The sequence below is a fragment of the Falco naumanni genome, chromosome 2, assembly GCF_017639655.2.
Source record: "Falco naumanni isolate bFalNau1 chromosome 2, bFalNau1.pat, whole genome shotgun sequence".
NCBI lineage: Eukaryota > Metazoa > Chordata > Aves > Falconiformes > Falconidae > Falco > Falco naumanni.
The window spans coordinates 80968556-80989133 of NC_054055.1; the positions used below are offsets into that span (position 1 = coordinate 80968556).

A 20578-nucleotide genomic window follows, 5' to 3' on the forward strand; every position below is an offset into this window, starting at 1 on the left:
TGGCAGCTTGTTAAAGTATTCTTATTTTAACTCAAACCTAAATAAAGTTTCCCACAGAAAGACGAGCCAAATCCTGTGAACAGCTAGAGCTACTTTTGCAGGGGGAGGAGGAGGGGAACCCTTCACCTTACCTCAATAAGAAGGAATTCAATAGCTGATTTTCTTATTAGAGGGTCCCACTACAAACTTCTGTTTTAATAAGGCAGGTCAGTAGTTTCCCGACTTCCTCCTACCACCAGTGGCAAATGCCTTAGGCTGCCACATCCCACTGAATGCCTCCAACAGCTCTGAAGCCAGCTCCAGCTGGGTGAGTTAGCCCAGCTAAAACTCTCTGCTGCCACAGCTCAGCCACTTCTGGTACTCCAACTCAGCTGCCTACAGCTAATATTGAAGCAAACCCTGCAGAGTGAAAACGTCTTACTAGTGACAATTGCAACACAGAGCAGTTTGTACTCCTGAGGACTCCTGAGTGAAGAAGCTGCCAGTGTATTGGAGTATTTGTTCTGAGAATGTAAGAATACCTAGTTCTATACTTGTGATCAGAGAAAAGTGACCCTATTCTTCCATGCCATTTACCTATGGCTTTTTTTAAAAAAAGCTAACAAGCATCACTGCTTTTTCCATCTGATCAAAAGCAGAGAAGTCTAAAAACTAAAGCATCCTTCTTTAATGGAAAGAAAAACCATTACTACAACTACTGAAATAAGGTAATTCTCTAATGACACAACACACAGCATACGTATGGGATTTGCTGCATCAAAATCCATGTGTTTCTCATTTACCTCAGGCCCCATTCTCAAAGTACTAAAATAAGAGACTACTAGGGACTCACTGAAGGGGGGGTTAGCAGTAGAGCAAACTTACCGTCACATTGCTGCAGGATCTCCTCAGCTGTGGTGTCATAGTGCGTCAGGGGGTTGCTGGCATTACGGTACTATGTTGAGACAGAATAGCCATTAAGTAGACCAGAAAGACAAAATTCACATTGTAAGGCATTTCAAGAACATGACAAACATTCTCCAAGCCCCACGACAGCTACATATGCTCTTTTCAGACTGTTTCCTTATCTATTACATGGACCTAGGCAGAATGCCCAACGGAACATCAATCAGGTCACTTAGGAAGGTTGTAAGAGTGGTTCTAAGGCGTCATCACCCTCCAATGCCAAAAATCAGTCCTGTCTGTGGGACAGTTTCTTTCAGGGACATGACCCTTGTACTCAGTCTTCCACCCAGGAGTGCCAACTCAGTGGAAAAAGCCACCCACGTGCTGCAGTTGCTGCAAACAGGCTCGTTGCTGCCGTCTAGTGACTACAAAAACTTGCGACCCTACAGCAGGTGATCACTCAACTACAGTTCCACACCTGGGACAACTTTTCCTCCAGAGACACATCTAGGGTGTTGAACAGTCAATCAAAGACACTAAGGAACAAGGCTGCAGTACCTCTTCTCATGCTACGCCTGCACCTCTGACACCTTGGCTCTTACCTGGTCTAATATGTGTGCATTGGGGATTTCATTTTTCAGTCTCCATGCTACTCCCACATGAGATTCAGGAGAATCAAATCTGGCAGTAGTTGGTGTCCTCACGATCTCAGCACCCAGAGCTCTCAGAACATCCACCTGCAGCAAATAAAGTTGGTCACAAAACCCCAAAACGCACTGCCAGCACAGAGACTTCATTGGGATGCAGGGAAATGAAAAAGTCTTCACTTTTACCTGGTCTGCAATAGCCTCCTTGATGGTTCTCCAAAACCCCAGCCTCACATCATCACTGACCCAAATCCCTAATGACATGTGGTCTTAACTGAGTTTTACTTGGGAGCTAGACTCAAATTCCAGTTTCTATTCTAGGCTTCCAGGAACTATTACTACACTAAGAAACCTCATTCAGGCAAAACACCATCTCTTCTCACACCAGTCACGTATGTTCTGTGCTCCAACAGTGCTATAGAGCACTGTTTTATGTTTAAGTGCAAATTATGTATGTTTACCACCTCCTGTGGACACAGGCAGCAAAAGAGATCCACCGAGGCCCTATGCACCATTCAACTGCTACAAGGGCAAGAAAGTTTGACACTGAGCTAAGGCAAAGCCTGTCTTCAAAGGGGAGGGGGAGGCCTTTGGTGCTGTGTGGCACATGGCAATGGCCATGCAGTTCCTCTTCCTCCACAAGAGGCTACAGCAAACAACGGGTATAGGCCTTCAGAGGACATGGGTTTTATTTGTGCCACTGCCTTTCAGCTGGCACACTGAAGAGTTTGAACTGGAGTAAGCAGTTTTGCTGACAGCTATTTGTTGCCTTTGTGAAACAAAGAGGGGATCTCTTCTTTTGGCTGGAGGTACGGCACCACAGGGCAGGGCTTGCTCTAGACCTAGATGTTTTGTGCTTTCCGCAGTGAAGGTAAGTGGATATTACCCAGGTGGCTTTTCCTTCTCCTGTGTTGTGGTGACACAACTCAGATCCTTGCCAGTACTCCCCAGCGTAACTCAAGCAGCTCAGCAGGCTCCCTCACAGCCTTGCTCAGCCCAGTGCAGAACAGGATATTCAAAGCTTCAGCTTCGCCTTCCTTTGTCCTCCTCTGCTCAGTGATGGACAGGCAGTCACTTCAATATGCTAGTTGAACCTCAAGTTCCCTTGACACTTGTATTTAAAACAGTTATGACAGTTTTCCAAGTGAATGCTGTGGGGATGGGCCTTGAAGACCTCTTCTGCCCATGTCTAGCCAGCCCAAATTTCTCTGGGCACTGGCAACAGCCCCTCAGCACAGATCTGCCTGGCCAATGACTTGGAGACCAAGAGCCTACCACCTTCATTCCTAAAGCCACAGCACTCATCTGCACCAGGAGCTCTGCAAGTGTGAACATGCTCATTTGTAAATTCTGGAAAATAAAAGCAGATCTGACCTTCTCCATGCTCATTTTCTCTGGCATCACGATGATACAGCGGTAACCCTTCACTGCTGCAGCCAAGGCCAACCCAATTCCTGGAAGCAAGCAAAGGCATGTAGAGCATACAGTGAGCAGCAACAAAGAACAAAACCCACAATGCTAGCTTTGGCATGCCTTGGCTTTAATCAGCTTTTCACCAGAGGCTTCAGTAGAGTGTCTCTAAAGGGGTGGCAAAGGGAACATTTCTGGCTACTGGGGAGAACTGCATTTACAGATGCTGCCAGTTCTTCGAGAATCACAGCTAACCAAGTTTAGCCAAGGGTGGGGAAACATAGCATGTGCCAACTGCTACCTTTACCACACGCACATCAACCTTCCTCCTGTCCCACCCGCTTCATTTTAAAAGTAGTAATTTGGGAAAGGAACAAGACTACAGCAATCATTTTGATACTGTCAGAAGAGCTTTACATCCTCTGTTGACTCACTTCTGCATTAAAGCCCTGCTTTTTAATATGCTGAAACTAAGCCCTTTCCAAAAAGGCTGATTTTAGAAGATGTTTGCGATTGAGGTTCTAATGCACTATGTCACCTTGCTACCACAGTGAAATACCTTGACTGTTAGAGACAGACACCTCATTTCTACATTAAAAATCTGTACCTCCAGCCCAGTTTCTGCCTTCCAGCTCATCACTGTCTGCCCGCCTGAGGAGTTAAGCTCAGAAGTGCCTTCCCTATAGAAGAGAAGCTTTCACCTATTATCAAATCACTTCTCTGCTGGATAAGCTAAACAGATCAAGTTAGTGCCTGAGGTCAGACTGCATGGCAGCTCCCCTGCTGTTTTGGGTACCAGGCACAGTACCAGCACATGCCCATAACAATGCCTCACAGGCAGTTTACCCTATACAGACACTTGCTTGTTCAAAGTTGGCTGTTTCTACATGGTGCTGGATTGTGTAGGGGTAGGAAAAAAAAATTAAAAAAAAATATCTTTAACTGTTTCTGTAAGAAAAGCATAGCTCATACCTCAGGTAATTCAAGTAGTATTTAAGCATTGGGGGGGCAACAAAAACTTTTCCCAGTACTACCAATAAACAGGATGCCCAACTAAAATAATAATAAATAAAAACCCAAAGATGACAACAAAGGCCTCACTAAGGCCAAAGGCTGAAGGGAAGCCATCCAGCACTCTCCCTTATGGTCTGTGATAAAGAAAGCATTTTGAGACCTGAACTCTTAACACTTTGTACTTACTGCTGCTAACCTGGAAACACATCAAACATCAAAACAGGGTGTTTGCTGAGGGAGAAGCGGGATGCAGAGAGGACAAAAATGTAACACATTAGCTCTCAATTTAACACACTCAGCAATTCTCTCAGGTTACTGTCTGCCCTGGTCTTTGCTTTTACGTGGAGAAAGACATCTTTCTGAATTAATTGTCCCGTATCTCCTTCGGTTCTGCCTTCTTTCTATCTTTCGGACTCTGTGGCAAGGAGGATCATTTATCAGATGCTGACCCAGAAAGCAGGATGTCATAGTATGACTTCATATACTGGAGGAATACAATGCAATTTTCCACTACATGCCACTGTTCACACAAGAGGCATAGCCACAGTCACAAGGGCTTCAGTTGCCCCCACACACACAGAGCAGCTGCTGAGCAAACGGCAACAGATAAAACTTCCCAGTTTTCTGCTGAAAGCAGGGGAACTGGTCACAGATCACCTTATAATCGCAGCCCCTCCATTAAACAAGGCTAGACGGGATCAGAAGAACAGAAGATCTGCCTGGCCTGCATCTATCACACAGCAACAGCAGATAAATGCCCAGGAAAGAGTTAAAGAACAGGACAAGACATCTCTGCAGAATACATCAGGCAGCAGAGTAGCTTCTAGCTCAGCTCAGGAACCTCCTCAGAGGTGGCAGTATATTTTATATTTAGCTAGCTCAAGGGGGAGCATTCCAGGTATGTTTACTCCCCACCAGTAGAGCAGCTTAACAGAAGTACAACAGCTCTGACAGAGGAGCCCAGAGTCAACTCTAGTCTGCTCAGATCATCAGGTGCTCTGCCCTGGCCCCTGACTAGCAGGACTGTTCCTTTCTTCAGCCCTTCAAGGAAGAGATGCTGGCTCAAGTGGAGTCTGTCAAAAATCTAGGTGTGCAAAGGCTATGTCAGCAGAGTGCTGTAGGGATGCAGCTCATCTCCCATCTCAACTGCACCAACATGGGAAAGGCTGTTTCTCAAACCAGGCCCACCTCACCTGACAGAGGGACCATGGGACTTCCCAAACAGAAGGGGAAGATCCAGATTCACACCAGTCTTCTGGGGCTTTCCCCCCACCCCAATAATTTCAGTCAGACTTTAATTCCTGAATAGGACCTAAAGATCCTAGTGAAACCGGCCTAACACTTCTCCTCTTTTGAAGCAAAGAGCCCCTGCAAATTTAGCAGACCCCCTCCCCAGCTGTTCTGGTTGGCATAGGACACTGTAGAATTGTTCCTTGCGTGAGGCAGAAGAGGCACTGCTCCCTAAACCATGCGGGCAGGAAGAGATCCCCTTTCTTCCTTGCATAGGCAGCCTCCATGCTCCAGTCTCAAGACTGCCTCTTCCAGGAAAACCACCACAGCATTTTCCTCCCACACTTTGCTAGGGTCTTCCCATCCCCTACCTGTGTTGCCAGAAGTTGGCTCTATAATTGTGTCCCCAGGCTTCAAGATCCCAGCCTTCTCAGCATCCTCTACCATCCTCAGGCTGATGCGGTCCTTCACACTGCCTCCAGCATTGAAGAACTCACATTTTGCCACTGCAAACAAAGAAACCAAGCAGTATTCTTAAAGAGCAGTCATTTGCCAAACAGGCTGCTAGCGTATTTGCTAATGTATCTGCAAGAGCAACTCTATTAAAGTGTCTTCCCAATTCACCTCCCTATTTTACAACACCAGAGATGGGTATTCAGCTCACAACAATCTCCACTATTACAGATCACAATAACATAGCAACAGAAGCCATACTCTATCCATCTCCTCAAAATGTTACCTCTCCCTCCATCTTTCCTCTTCATTAAAGCCCAGTCATTCAGATAAAAAGCCCCAGGACTCTTCCAGTGCAAGAGCATGAGGGGAAAGAATTTACCAACATGTCTTGCCTCTTCCCTGCTACATTCTCCAGCCAAAGAGTTTCTGATCAAACTGGAAGTTTCTCCCCCTTGTTCAGCCTATGCTTTTATTTCAGTACTCCCAGCATTAATCCCTTCAGTGGTGCTAAAACATCAACTTTCAGGACTCTGATCAGAGCCTCCAGATATCTCCAGTATGGTTGGGTTTAAAACAAACAAAATTCACTGATTACAATTAATCATTTTCAGTGGTCTCTAGTGGTAACTGCGGATCTGCATTTTACACACACCGATGAATACCCTGAATGTGAGAAGCAGTCAAAAAAATTATGTAAACTTTTAAGTTTTAAAAATATTTTCTATGAAAAAAGTTTTACTTTTTCTACAAAAACAGAGAAGTGGTAGGAAATATGCTCAGGAAGTAAAAATTGAAAGATGTTTTAGATGACTAAATTCTAAAAAACTGGAAATCTGCTAAAGAAAGAGAGGAACTTTTCCTCACCATTTTCTGCAGGGCACCTGCACTCCTACAACCAGGTTACATGATACTACTAACCAGGACTACCCAAGTTTCTGAAACAAGTGTTTTCTTATTTCAATTTTCTTCCTGCAGCAGTACTCACAGAGTTCACACTTCAGCCCATACTGCTTCCCAATCTTGTTGATTCGCACCAAAGGTGTATTGCCAACTTTATCCAGGATGCTTGGCAGGATTTTCAGAGGCTCTGGCCTGGTACACATACAAACAAAGTCAATGTATTGACAGAAGGGGCACAGGCAGGTCATACAAAAGCAACACAGTACTTCTGATGCTTTTTAATTCAATCAGCTTTCTCCCTCCCCTTTATCAGGCTAAAATATTTTAAAGTAATCAGGCTAAAAGAATGCACATCAGATACAAATTCACAAAACATCAAGTCCTTGATCCAAAACAAGGATTAATCAGATATCAACCCAAAGACTGAGGCAAGAATTAAGTGTTCTGCACTTCCTTCTGACGTGAAGTAGCTTAGCACTGCTAAAAGTCAGCTATTTTGCAAGCAAAAAGCATTAATAGTGTAATCTTTCATCTAGTCAGGGAACTGCTTGCCAGGTTACATGAACTTAGTTCCAGCCATGTAGTTTCACATTTTTGGTGCAAGGCCCCCGCATGTTTAATCTGGATTCTTAGCTTTGCTTATGCGTGGAAACTAAGAACCATCAGCACATCTACAGCATCAATTTAGATTGGTCATCTTTTGTTAAATCTACATGGCTCTGAGGAAACCTGGATTAGTACTGTACTTAAAATCAGCAAATAAAAGAAATACTTACAGAGTGGTATGACGATGAGGGGAGGCAGAGAGGGGTTTCCCAAGCTTCCATGTGCATCTGCTAGGTGTATCAGGACGGATCCACTCCCTTTCTTTTTCATTACCCTTGCAGTTCTCATTGTCCACCCCACCAGGGAGAAAATATTTGCCAGGTGCATGAGGGCATGAGTTCATATCTGGTTTCTGGGAAGGAAGTGTAGGCATTCCATCCTTGGGAGAGGGGGAAAGAAAAGAAAAAAAGGAAAAAAGGTGGCAGGGAGAGACAGTGTGCTTTGTATGCCCCTCTAACAGGATCAGACCATCTTTTGACACTCAAGTTCTGCACTGCATCAGCCATTCATGTCACTGCTCCCCGGTAAAACAGCTAAAAACCATGTTACTAATAAAGAGCCCTTATTCTCTTATGGAGAATAAGGGACAGAGACATGTTGGTGAAGGGATAAATAGATATGTGTGTCTATTTCCAGTCTACAGTTTCAGCACACAGTTTTTCTGAGGGAAGATGAACACCAACTACCCTGGTGGCAATTTTCAGGAAAGCAGTATTGCCCATAAGCTAAAAGCTGCAATTGCAACAAGTAGCTTTTAACACCCAAGAACAGGTTCTGCCACTGACTACAAGAGACCCAGGTGTTACAAGAGAAAGCATAGCCTCTCTCTGTTAAATGAATCCCATCCTCAAATGTCCCAGTCTTTTTTTTCCCCTTTATATGAAAAAGGTCACAACACATGGATGTTTTAACAGTCAGTTGATGTTTCCGTAGTACTGTGAAGATGGGAAAGCAGTTCAACGTAATTTTGATTTGCTAAATCCTTATCACCAAGGTAAGAACCTTGCATTGCAATGCTGAGTGCAAAGACTCAATACAGTGCCCTACACAAAGATAATTTAAAACATACTGAAGCATGTGCTTATTATAACTAGCCTCCATAAATATAAAGAATACAGGGCTAGTCTCATGGGAGACACCCACACACCCCCAAAAAACTTCTCTCTGAAATGAAACCTCCCCATTCCAAGCAGAACAACAGAGTAAGACTACTTGCTGGCTAATTAGGAAATGGTACCAAAAGACTCTGCATTACTACTTGTGGTCATGATGGAGAATTCTTCCAGAAAGGCCACTGGTTTCAATAGCACCTACCTCTACAGCATTTCAGAAAAAAAAATAAATAGAAATCCCCCTAAAAGCAGATAGGGCTCTCCCAAATTCTGGTGACAGAAAGAAGGAAATTGGTCCCCAAAGACCAATGAGTACCTTAGACACAGAAACAGGCCCTTCTAATATCAATTTCTCCATGCTCTTTGGTGAAGGTGACAGCACAGTAGACTGGACTTTCTTCAGGAGACCAAGTACTATGGGTCACGAGACTGGGACAGCCTTCAAAACTGCAGATTGTGCAAGTTAGGAAAAAAAAAAAACAAAAACAAAACAAAACTATCAGGAAACAGTCTCTTGTAGGGGCAAAACACAAATCCCATGATCACAGGTAAAAAAAGAAGCTGCAAAACAAAGTGAAGATGAATTGTATAAACAGGATTAAAACCAAAAACAGTAACGTGGCAGAGATATTGTGCAAGATCAATGGAAGGTCTCCTGAATCTGTTCTTCCCTCCACAACTCAGATCCAATAAAGCAAGCAGAAAACATCTCTATTGTGCTGTCTGTAAATCTGTAAGCTTGAAAGCCACACAAAGTAGTATGAAATACTCAGGTTTTCACAGGATATATACTTCTAGAGACACTGAGATGAAAGGGCTTCATGGTGCCATCACCAAAAGACCCTGCACACAACTTGGAAAAAGGCTTTATACAGGAACATTTGCAGAAGCCTCTTGACCCTTGAGGAGACAAAAATCTCACAAGTTCCAGTCCAAACTGAATTAGTGTTGCATACACAACTATACTGATGCTTGATATGCAGCAAACACTTCAACCACAAGGAAGCAACGAAGCCGTCTAGGAGACTTTTTGTTTCAGAAATAAGTATAAAACTGAAACCATAGTTCTTTTCTCCTACTCCAGCCAGTTGTTCATAGAGCCTGCCTGCTTCCTTCCCACTTGAGACAAAAATCTGGGTTGGTTGGGGTTTCCCCCCCTAGTATTTGTTTTTCTTATCACCATTTTGTAGCAAGATTCAGCTCATTCCACTACTGAGTTGTGCTAGGCCCAGAAAGGGTCCCTGGCCTCATCCTCCTCCTTCTGACAAATGCACACAGAACAGATACAGCTTAGTTCAGGCAGAATTAATGGTCTGGTGACACACTGGAAGAAAATCTGAATCACAGGATCAGTGAACTTTAACATTTGATCCTGCAGGCTAACATGCACCACAAACCACTACTGCCTTGCACACAGCAAGCAATTCTTTTCTTGCATGCTGTTTCAAAGAAAACGCCTAATGCATTTAAACTGCCTTCCTTTAGGAAAAAAAGCCTCTGAAAGCACCAGCTGTCCAGACTTAAGGCTTAAAATAATTCTCCTTCTGGATATAAAGACTTCCATGCTACCAAAATGATATGACTCTACTTTATTTAGGTTAATACATGCAAAAGAGCCAAGATGGACTACATCCCATCCTAGACTAATGACCAGGACTAGACTGAGAGACAGCAGTCCAAGAAAGCTAACATTCCATAAACATATACAATCTAACACCAACTAGTTTTTGTTACTAGAAATTAGCATACTTCCAGTTCCAGAGTGAAACCCAGCCTTTCTTTCTATTTCTGGAAGGTGCCGTTCAGAGTATCAGCACTTTTTTAAAAACAAAACCAAAAACTGAAGAAGTTTCAAGGTTTCCCATAAGCCACATCCACATGCTCCTTCAGACAGCTGGCAGGCAATACTGGACATAGACACCAACTGCCTCTGCTCACAGGAAACTGACAATATTTACAATGTCCATCTAATAAAAGTGCCTTGCTGCCAAAAGATTAAACCATTTCAGCACGCAGAAAGAAAGCAGCAAGGGGCTATAAACAGGAAACAGGTTTTGTTCAGCTGCTAGGCTCTCATAGAACAGGAGTTCAAAAGCTTTAAATCATCAATTCTCAGTGTTCTTCAGGAAGGTGCTAAAATTGAGGAGAACAGGAGAAAAATTTTTGGCAATAAGTTTCAGAGGTTAAAAAAAAATAAGTACTTGTTCTTTGTATTAACAGCAGGAAAGAAATTAATGTGGCTCTCTGAAAGCTGCTTTTTGGAAGATTCCCTCTAAATTGGGCAAGACAATCTCACTTCCTCCACTGTAAGGCAAAAGAAATCTACCAATGCACTTACAGCAACACCCATCACCTCTTGAACTAGAAAGAGCAGAAACTGAGGAAAAGCTGTACTTATTGCCTTCAATTAAGCTGTGAGGTTCTCCCATGTGTTTAGAATGGCAATACTCTGCTGTTTGATCAAGTCTTCGATAATGGGGCTAGAACTCTGAACAAAAACAAGGAGAGAGAAAGAAAAAAGCTAAATCACAAGCACTGCCAACAAAAATCCTGTTGCCAAATACTAACCTTAAGCAACATCTCTCATTGGAAGGAACACAAGCTCCAGTTCAATAAGTCCCTTCAAATCATCTTGTTAGGCATTATTTTACACAACCCCATACCCACCCAGCCTAAAGTAAATAGATATGCATATATACAGTCAAATTCTAATCATGTTAGTAGTAGAGAATCAGTCCCAGCTATGGTCAACCTAATATCTTAGCGTTTTGAAGAAGGACAAAATCCTAGGATGGACTTGGTTGTCCTCCAATGGCAATTCTTACTACACACTCAACAGAGACATAAAAGCAGCTGTGATGTCTTACAGTTATACCTAAGAAACAGGTCAAGGGCCTACAAGTGACTTGTCATGTTCAGAACCAACAGAAACACCTCAGATCTACAAGCTCCTTCAGTGATACTGATTATCTTCCTGACACACCACCCAGAACATCCAACCAATGCTTACAGCCCTAGATCATGCATCTTCAGCAAAATAGGGGGCAGAGGTGGTCAGTTTAGGACACCCCCATGATCCCACCTACAAGCCCAAATCAGGCGCATCTTTCTACTGGCAAGATCTCTGGGGAACAAAGGAAAGGGGGTGAGCAGAAAATGACCAAAACAGAGGATGACAGCAACTTCTTTGCCAACCTGACCCCATTCTCAAGTCTTTCTTCTAGGAATGCAGGCTAGGGAGACAGGACAGGAGAATGGCAGCTCTGCTTCTCTAACTGCAACTGAACACTGCTCGGAAGAGTCTGAGGGAGATAAGTAATAGGAAGAGTTGCCCATCTTCAAGAAAGGAATTCTGGTAGCTTGAATGCATGTTTGCTGTAAAAGGAAACGCTCCCATAACTAGCTGGGGGTGTGGGTAGAGTCTAACTAGAAAATCCTAACTTCTGTCATTATACTTGCAGAGCACGAGGCAGAAAATTCAGAAACAATTTACAAGTCACTTAAACCTAAGACACAAAGGGGACTGGGACACAGACAGAGGTACGAGATCCAGAAAGCCTCACAGGCAAGGCTCACATCTCTAGATCAACCTCCACAGGGAACCCAAGACCTAAACTATTTCTCAACTCCTACAGAACAGGATTGAAGGCCAGTGAGTGAAATTAATCCCCAGACAGCCTGAGCTGAACTCACTCCATAGATATGTTAGAAGCTACAGTTTCTAAGGCCGTTTACAGTATGTGTCAGCACTCATGTAGATATTTAAAGAGTATCATGCATGCAAGAATCTAATTAACTTGAGTCTTGTCTGAAGCAGAAATGAAGCTAAAAGGCAGGTGTGAGGTGGATCAGAGAGAGATGCCCCAAGGGCTGACTACTCAGCAAGAGCTGAGATACAGGATACCATTATGCTGCAGCCCGAGAATGGAAAATTTTGATGTTAATCAGGTACTTTACTCTGTGAACAAGTAAACTACCACAAACCAGCTGTCCTGCTCACTCTGAGAATACACAGGGTCTTAGAGAGCTTTAGGATCTTTACAGGTTACCAGATGCAGCAGTACCCATCCAGTCTTTGGAAGCTGTTTGGAAACACCACAGCTGTAAGTGATTCAGGAGACCGACAGCCATCTGGGTTTGGGGTAGGTGTGTGTCCCCTTGCTACTTCTTCAATAGCAGACAGTCACCACTCCTGTATCAGGAGACATCAAATGACCTGAAGTAACTGGAGTATGAGTTAACAATACTGTGGCTCTAGCAAGAGATCCTTTAAGAAACGAAAGTCTCATTTCCATTTTCTTCTACGGAACAGATGAGCACATGCGCGTCCCCTCAATGATCACTCGTTCTTTCAAGGCCAGACTGGCATACTCATAACCTTCCCAAAAGGAAATGGGTAGTTCTTTAATGCCCCCATCTTTGTAACATTGCAATGATATTAAAACTTCAACAGCAAAGCAGATCAGCCAGTGAAAACATGAAAGTGTTCAGTCTGCCTTCCACCCACAGAAGGGAAGCTGTGCGTGCAGCCCTACGGCAGCTGTCTTCTGACATCTCCATTTCCTGAGTTCACTCCAACCCTGTCTGGACTCACCTAGTAAGTCTTCTGACCAAGGGCTGATGTCTTCAATGAGCTCAACAGCATAAAAGAAAAGACTGGAGAATGCCCTATCTGCATTTTTACCTGCTGCAGTCAGAAGCTTTCATTACCTCTTTCCCTGCTGCTAGTTCCTCCTCCTTAGTGCACAAAGATGGACCAACACTACAGCCTTAACAATGCTCTTGATCTGCCAAACCCACCAAGTACAGGGAGAGCAATATTACAGGTACAGTAACAGAGGCTCAGAGATTAAGCAAATTGCCCAGCACGACAAAAAGAGGGAGTTAACAGCTCTGCTCTCAGTTTCTGAGCAGGTCTGTAGAACAGGGAGAAGCACAGCTCCCCTTCCCAGTATCATACAATCATAGAATCATTTAGGTTGGAAAAGACCTTTAAAATGACCCAAATCCAACTGTTAATGCAGCACTGCCAAGTCCACCACTACACCATGCCCTTAAGTGCCACATCTACACGTCTTTTAAATACCTCCAGGGATGGTGACTCAATTACTTCCTTGGGCAGCCTGTTCCAGTGCTTGACAACCTTATGGTGCCACCCTGAAAGGCATCACATCTTTTGTTTGACCACGGATCTCTTATAAAGGCTGGCAGAGAACCCCTGGTCACCACTGCCTGGGCAGGAAGACAGCTTTTTGGCTGATGCGTGTTTTGTGAGAAAGACCAGCTGCCACCCACTTTCGGTACACCAACAGAGCTTTTGGCAGGCATCCACAGTGCAACCGTGATCATGGTAAATCCTGATGTCTACCTAGTTCCTATGGATCTCATATACAGACAGCATGACACCTGCCAATAGCCACAGGCCAGCCCATCCCAGCCATCCTGGCAGCCTGCTATGCTGCTAGTGCCAGATTAGTGATGTACTTGAAGCAGCAAGCAAGCTCCAGGATACGTGTGTCGTCCCCCCCCCCCCCCCCCCCCCATGATTCTGGCTACCAACCACAATTTTTAGAAGTACTGGTCTGGCTTCAGGAAAACAGGCTGGTTAACTCCCATGCAGAGTATCATAATAGGATGCTAAAGAGCCACCAACTACTATAGAAAAGGATGACTTGTCCAAACAATCCAAGCACTGGGCCTAACCTAGCACCTAAACTGTAATTCATCAGTAGTGATCTCACTACAGCCATTCTCCTGCCAAGAAATAGCAGGTTCTGCACAGGTCTCAGTTTCTTAGAGGAAAGCGTCCTTTCCTCTCAGACATAAAATCCCCAGATTTCACCTATCTCCATACTCAAGTTTTCCTTCTTTTCTGCAGCACAAGTTTAGCAGAACACAGAGCTCTCATGCCTCAAATCAGTAAACAGACTCATTGAAAGGGTAAACAGTCTAAGCAACTTTGCTGGAACAGGGCCCTGCACTCCAGAAACCTCCATGGTCAAAGGCTTCAGGATTAGAGAGATACGCAGACTCCAGACAATCAAACAGGAACAGAAGAAGAACAGCTTGTCTTTCAAGTAGTGTGCCAGCAGCATTGCTAGCACTGAAGTAACTCCGTCAGGTTTTAGTCAAGTTCAGACCCTTCCCAAGAGGGGAAGGGCAACGTATGAAATAAAATATAAGAAAAGAAGCTTCTCAGTACACTGCGTTAGCCATACTTGCTGAAAAACACTAGCACGAGAACAACGGATGGCACGCCAAGAACGGCTACAGAGCCGGTGCCATACCCAGAGAGAAAAACAAAAGGCACAACCTCATCTTGCAAGCCTGTGTAAAAAGCAGAAAGCCCGTCTCCCTTCCTCCGGTTCCCTGCTCGGAGAGGGCTCCTCACTGGCACCCTCCGGCCCGCCCACAGCATCCCTAGCAGCCGGCACACACACCCCCCCCCCCGCCCGCCGGCACCGGCGCCAGGGCTGGCTCCCGGCCTCCACTCGCCCAGTACAGCCCGAAGCTGCCCGTCCTCTTCTACCGCCTTAATTACAAGGAGAAAATCGAAGCCCGACGGCGCAGCACAAACGTTCGCCCACCAGCCCTCCATCCCTCCCCGCCGGCCAGGGCCACAGCGCGAGGGGCGCCCCTGAGGCAGCCCCCACCACCCACAACGACCGTTTAACGGCCGCCCCCACTGAGGCGACGCCCGGCGCGTTCTCCCCCCCCCCCCCGCCAGAAGTGTGAAAAGGGCGGGCACGGCTACCCCCGGCCCTCCTCCCCCACCCCACGGCCGCGGATGATGCAACCGGCGGCAAGGAGCACGCAGCCGCCGGCCCCGCCGCTACGGCGGCCGCCACCTCACCCGCGCGAGCCGGGCGCTGCCCAGGACACCGGACGCACCGCGCAGACCACGCGCAGGGAGCGGCGCGGCGGCGGTTAAGAACAGCCCGCGAGCCGCGTGGCCCCGCCCCCGCCCCATCCGCCCTCCCGAGGGGCGGGAGCGGGGGCGCGCGCGGCGATTGGGCGCCACGGGGGCGGTGGCGAGTCAGAGGCTCGGGGGATACCGAAGGGACCGGGGAGAGCGCGGCGGCCGCAGCCGGGGGACGGCCCGGCGGGGCGGGGTGGGGCGGCCGCGGGGGCCCGGCGCTGCCCGGCCGGTGCTGTGAGGGAAAGCGGTGGCCAAGGGCCGGCTTTCTCCACGTGGCCGGCGCGCAGCCCGGGGAGAGGCCTGTGTCGGGGCCGCGGGCCGGAGGGGGCGTGACCAGGCCCCGGCCTTCGGAGGCGACGTTTAGCGGTGCGCTAGCGGGCACCGCCCGGGGGGATGCGACGCACACAGGCGGCTAGTAGTAACGGCCAAGCGCTGCATGTGCGGCTGGCTGCTTGTCTAATTTGGGGGGGGAAAAAATAACAAAAAAACCCCACCCACCGCATCAGAGAGGGCTGCTGTGAGGGAGTTTCGCGGCTGGGCCTGCAGCCAGGCGCTCCCTGGCACCTGGAACCCCTGGAAAGGCTTCGGGTTGTGCTGTGTCAGGGCAGCCGGCCTCATGGCATGGTGGGCTACCCTGGCTTGCCCAGATAGACATGGGGGGGTGAGGGAGAGGGCCCAGGCATCTCTCGGTCTGGTGTCAAAGCCTGGCAGTACCCAGCCGGGGGCAGGGAGGGGCTGGTGAATCCCTCAGCTGGGAGCCACAGGCTGGAAATGGTGCTGCAGAAAGCAAGCACAAGCATCTCGCTGGAACTAACTCACACGGGTCATTTCAGTAGAAAAGCTGGGCCACAAGTCAGGAAATGGGTTTATCCCAAAAGGTGCCAAGCCCTAAGCATGACTCTGGAAAACACCTGAACACTTCACCTGTTTGAAGCTCCCGAGCTGCCTACAATTTGGCACTCGCCTGTCCATTGGTGCACTTGCTGGCTCAGAGGCAAGCTGTGTGCTGCTTGTGAGAAGCATCCATCTCATGGGAGGCCATGTCCTAGCCAGATTGGCTTTGTCTCCCTAAGTTCTTACGGCACCAATGCAATGGGTAGTTATTACACTTTGATGTAATTGTTACTCTTCTGATGGTGTCTGAGAACGTGACAATGAGATATTTGCCTGGGAAGTTTCTCAGTGCCACAATGTCTGCATCTGCACTGTTGTGAACGGAGCTTTATAATGTATAACACAGAGTGCAGGTGAATTTAATCTACTCAGTGCAAATTGTCTCATAATAATTCTTGACAACCACAAGGTGCTCCAGATTATTCAGAAAGTTAAAAAATAAAAGACCAATCCTTTTGTGAAAGTATGAGCTACCGGAAAGGCTTACCAGAATGAAACAGTCTCAAGAACATAGCTTATGGCTGGAGAAAGTCCAAGCAGCAATTTCTTCTGTATCTATAAAAAATACCAATAACGAGAAAAACAATTCAAGGTAGCTTTATTTTAGAACATGATTCACCCTGAAGCGTTCCATGTGTTTTAGGTAATCCAAGGAGTGGAGACAATGGTATGTCTCCATCTGTACATAGAGATACTATGTAGTATAGCTATTTAGAGGGTATTGCATACTGTATAAAAATAAAATATAAGGAACAGGATGTTTTAATCAAGTCGTAAAAAATACAGGAGAGACTTTACAACTGGATGTGACTGGTCTGAAGCTGAATGACTAGGCTTAGTTCCAAAGCCAAGGGTCTCTCTAGTGCAAAAATGGACCATGACTAGAATGTGGAGTGAAATTTATGAAAAAACACAGGAAAAACAAACCAAGAGAAGAGCCAGGTATTTCATATTTGCCTTAAATAAATAGACACTGAGGCAGCTGTTTCATTACATATGCTAAAAATCCATAAAAATTACAGGGAAAAATTCATGTTGATGACGAATTACATTGCTTTTTCCCTGCCCCTTTCTGGACCAATGTAGATATAAACCTACTTTGAATCCCACATTGATATTCTCATTTTCCTAAGGAAAGATTTACTAGAAAATCCTGCTGTTAAACATGACAATAATTTACTTTAAATCACAGCTTGCCTCACTAATTATGTCTGAAATATGCATATAAAGTGAGGTTTGCACAAGTAACCATTAACCCCACTGGAAAAACATCAATTGGAAAAGCAGGTGGGATCAGATTCTAGCTTGCCTTTTGTGCAGCTAAATTACAGAATGGCATAAGAGGAATGCAGTGTGAAAATGGTGATGTTAATTACAGCTGGCTTTTGAAATGGGTATCAGAAAAACCGTAAGATACCAGGGCACACGTGAGGCCCAGCCGCAAAGCACAGTGAAACAAAAATACATGAATATTTGGAACAGGGTGCAAGGGTTTGAAAACTGCAGTCGTACCCAGAGAGGATAGATAAGGAGGCATAACCATACCTTTTGTGCCTTCCAGAAGGGACTGAGGGAAGAGGCACTGAGTCAGCTGTTCTGTCTGAAGAAGTGCCAGCCTTGCAGCAACCACTGCAACTTCAGGCAGATGGGTGTCAAGATATGAAATCGGCAGCACAGATGAATTTGCCAGATCCTGTAAAATGTAAAACAGATACCTCTGAGGAGACTTGTACGACCAAGTAGCAGCACTAGGCGTGTTGGAAACTATCCGAATGTAATGTGTGAGGCTAATGAGAGGGATTGCACCACAGCTCTGCACTCGAAATTCAGCCTCCTTCACCATGGCAGCAGCCAGGTGAAGGTAAACTGGCAACACTTGCATGAAAATGGCAGTTTTGATGTAAAGAAAACCCCCTGCCTTAAAAGATATCCACAGCCACACCGACCCACACTGTGCCATTGGCATTAATTATTATTAAAATCGGTCATAGTGACTGGGAATGAATACACAAACCTCTTCTCCACCCCACGATTAGATCCATTATGGCCGAGCCCAGTCAGTGGGACACTGGGGCACTTAGATTGGTCTTCAACCCAGCCTTGTGAATAACTCCCATAAATCAGCACATCACTACCAATTGCATAAGGGGAGCCACTTCATCTATTTCCTGTGATCTGACAATGTTTAAGATTATTTTTCACCCAAGGAACAAGAGGAGTTGCAGTGAAGGTTGGTATACAATAAAAATTATTTGATCATTGTAGTGGCAATGTGACGCTGAGTGGAATATTAGCACAGAAATAAACAGCATTTTTAAGATCAGCAAGCAGAGAATGTTGTTTCTTGTATCCGTGATGACTAGACATGCTGAAGACTGAAAGGTCGAGGAGTGAGATCCCTTGGACAAGTGCAATCACTGATCAAAGGGAGGGAGAAAAAAAGTAAATGCTGTTGTAGGATCTCTGAAGCGGGAACATCAGGTGGAGGAGGCTTTTTGTGTGCAACTAATGAAGTTGCCCAAAGAACCAATGGTGCTTTGGTGGCAGCCAGAGCCCTTTTGGGAAGGGAGAGCACAAGGCTATGGCACAAGCTCCCAAGGCAGAAAAAGCAGCCCAAGAAGAGCCACTCCATATTTTAATTGCATGGCAGAGACTGCAAACAATTTGGAGGACAGAATCATAGTTCAGAATGATTTTTGACAGACTGGAGAAATAAGGAAGTAAAATAGGAAGCTGGTCAATAAGGACATGCAAAATTTTACAGCCAGGCAGGCGCAGTTCACTGGTCGAGTAGCCACTACCTGGACAGCAGTTGTGTAGAGTGGAAGGTATGACTATAGTGCCGTGCAAACTCAGTGTGAGTCAACAAGGCCCTGCTGTTGTGAAAAAAGCAAACATCGTACAGGGTCATGCAAACAGGAATACAGCCTGCAGGACACATGGCACTCTTGGCACTGGTGCACTTTTTTGAGGTACCACATCCCATCTGGAATGCTGTATTTCAAAAAAGATGTGGTCCACCTGGGACACGGCCTGAGTAGTACAAGAAGGTGTAGAGAGAAACATGGCCCAGGAGTAAAGATTGAAAGAAGTGGAGTTTTTTGGAGAAGAGAAAACTGAAAAAAGGCAGAACTCTCTTCATTTAGCTGAAGGGCAGTGAAGAAGGGGATAAACCATTTTTCATGTTCCTTTAGAGAAGGAGAAAGTGGAAAAGGTCAAAGTTACAGCAATGAGGATTTAGGCTAAACATCTACACCACAATATTGCTCAGGCTGGAAGGGACCTTGGGACATCTGCAGCCCAGTCACCTGCTCAAAGCAGCGTTCACCTAGAGGTCAGCCCAGGTTGCTCAGGCCTTGTCCAGTCTCCAGGAAGGCCTCCCAGGAGACAGACTGTGCAGCTAGTCCAGTGCCTGACTATCCTCAAAGGGAAAATGTTTTCCCTAGACCCAGCTGGAACTTCACCTCTTTCAGTTTATGACCTGAGTAAAGATCCTGACTTTTCCTCTTGCTGACCTCCCTGTAGGCACAGGGAGGTGTCTATTAGATTCCCCCAAAGTCACCCCTCTCCCAGGCTAAGCAAGCCCTCCTCACCTGGCTTGTCCTCACAGGGCCACCACTCCAGCCCCTGACTGTCTTGGAGGCCCTCTGCCCCACCCTGAGCTCACTTCCAACTTCCCAATGTCTTTTCCATACTGGGGGCCCAGAACAATAGCCAGTATTGGATGTGATCTAATGGGTGCCAAGTAGAGGAGGATAATCACTTCCCTCAGTGTGTTCATTGTCCGGGCTCATCCCACCAAGGATGCAGTTGGCCCTCTTTGCTCCCAGGATACTTTGTGGCCTCATGTCCAACATGCTGCCCACCATGACTCCCAGGGCCTTACCTGCAGAGCTACTCCCCTACCTCGCAGTCCCCAGCCCATGCCCTGCCAAGGGTTGGTCCACCCAAGAAGCAGGACTTTGTCCTTGCTGAATTTCATGATGTTCCTTCTGGCCCATCTCTCCAGCTTGTCCAGGTCATTGTGGATGACTATCTCACCCTCTTGTGTGTCAGGTGCACCACCCCAGTTTAGCATCATCCACAAACTTGAGGAGGACACACTCTTTTTCTCCTCTAAGTCATTGATAAAAATATTAAAACAGGACGGATACCAGCACAGACCCATATGGTACTCCCAGCTGGTCTCCAGGAAGGGTATGAACCGTCTGCCCTCTTAAGCCCAGTGGTCACTGCCCTCTTAAGCCCAGCGATGCAGGCAGTTTTTCTTCCATCTGACAAGCCACCTATGCAGACTGTAATAACCCAGCTTGGATACCAGGGCGGAGTGAGAGACTGTCAGAAATCTTGCTTGAGTCATCTACTAGTACTACAAGGAGGATGTAATCTGCTGCTCCCTCTTCACTACAGATCTATTCCCTTTGCTGAAGATATTTTTTCCTGTAAGGTGTTACAGCTAACACCACACATGTTTAAGAATCACAGAATTCTCCCAAAGACCATAG

General features: G+C 46.1%; 1 protein-coding gene across 8 annotated transcripts in view; it reads right to left on the minus strand.

The window, feature by feature from the left end:
- Positions 1-20578, minus strand: part of LOC121084062 (cystathionine beta-synthase-like protein) — a 35650-nt gene that overhangs the window by 14210 nt on the left and 862 nt on the right. For 4 of the 8 annotated variants that reach the window (XR_005826564.1, XR_005826565.1, XM_040585178.1 and 1 more), the window contains exons 1-8: positions 15114-15214; positions 8577-8707; positions 7319-7527; positions 6628-6734; positions 5558-5692; positions 2907-2986; positions 1488-1622; positions 865-934 (exon numbers count right to left, since the gene is read on the minus strand). Coding sequence is in view for 6 of the 8 variants with exons in the window: in XM_040585178.1 (XP_040441112.1) it covers positions 865-934; positions 1488-1622; positions 2907-2986; positions 5558-5692; positions 6628-6734; positions 7319-7527; positions 8577-8618 (778 nt within the window). In the remaining 2 variants the exon portion in view is untranslated. Of the gene's footprint in view, positions 1-864; positions 935-1487; positions 1623-2906; positions 2987-5557; positions 5693-6627; positions 6735-7318; positions 7528-8576; positions 8708-10598; positions 10749-15113; positions 15215-16560; positions 16629-17618; positions 17767-20578 lie in introns of those variants that run through there. The other 4 variants (XM_040585177.1, XM_040585175.1, XM_040585176.1 and 1 more) reach the window with 4 other exon arrangements.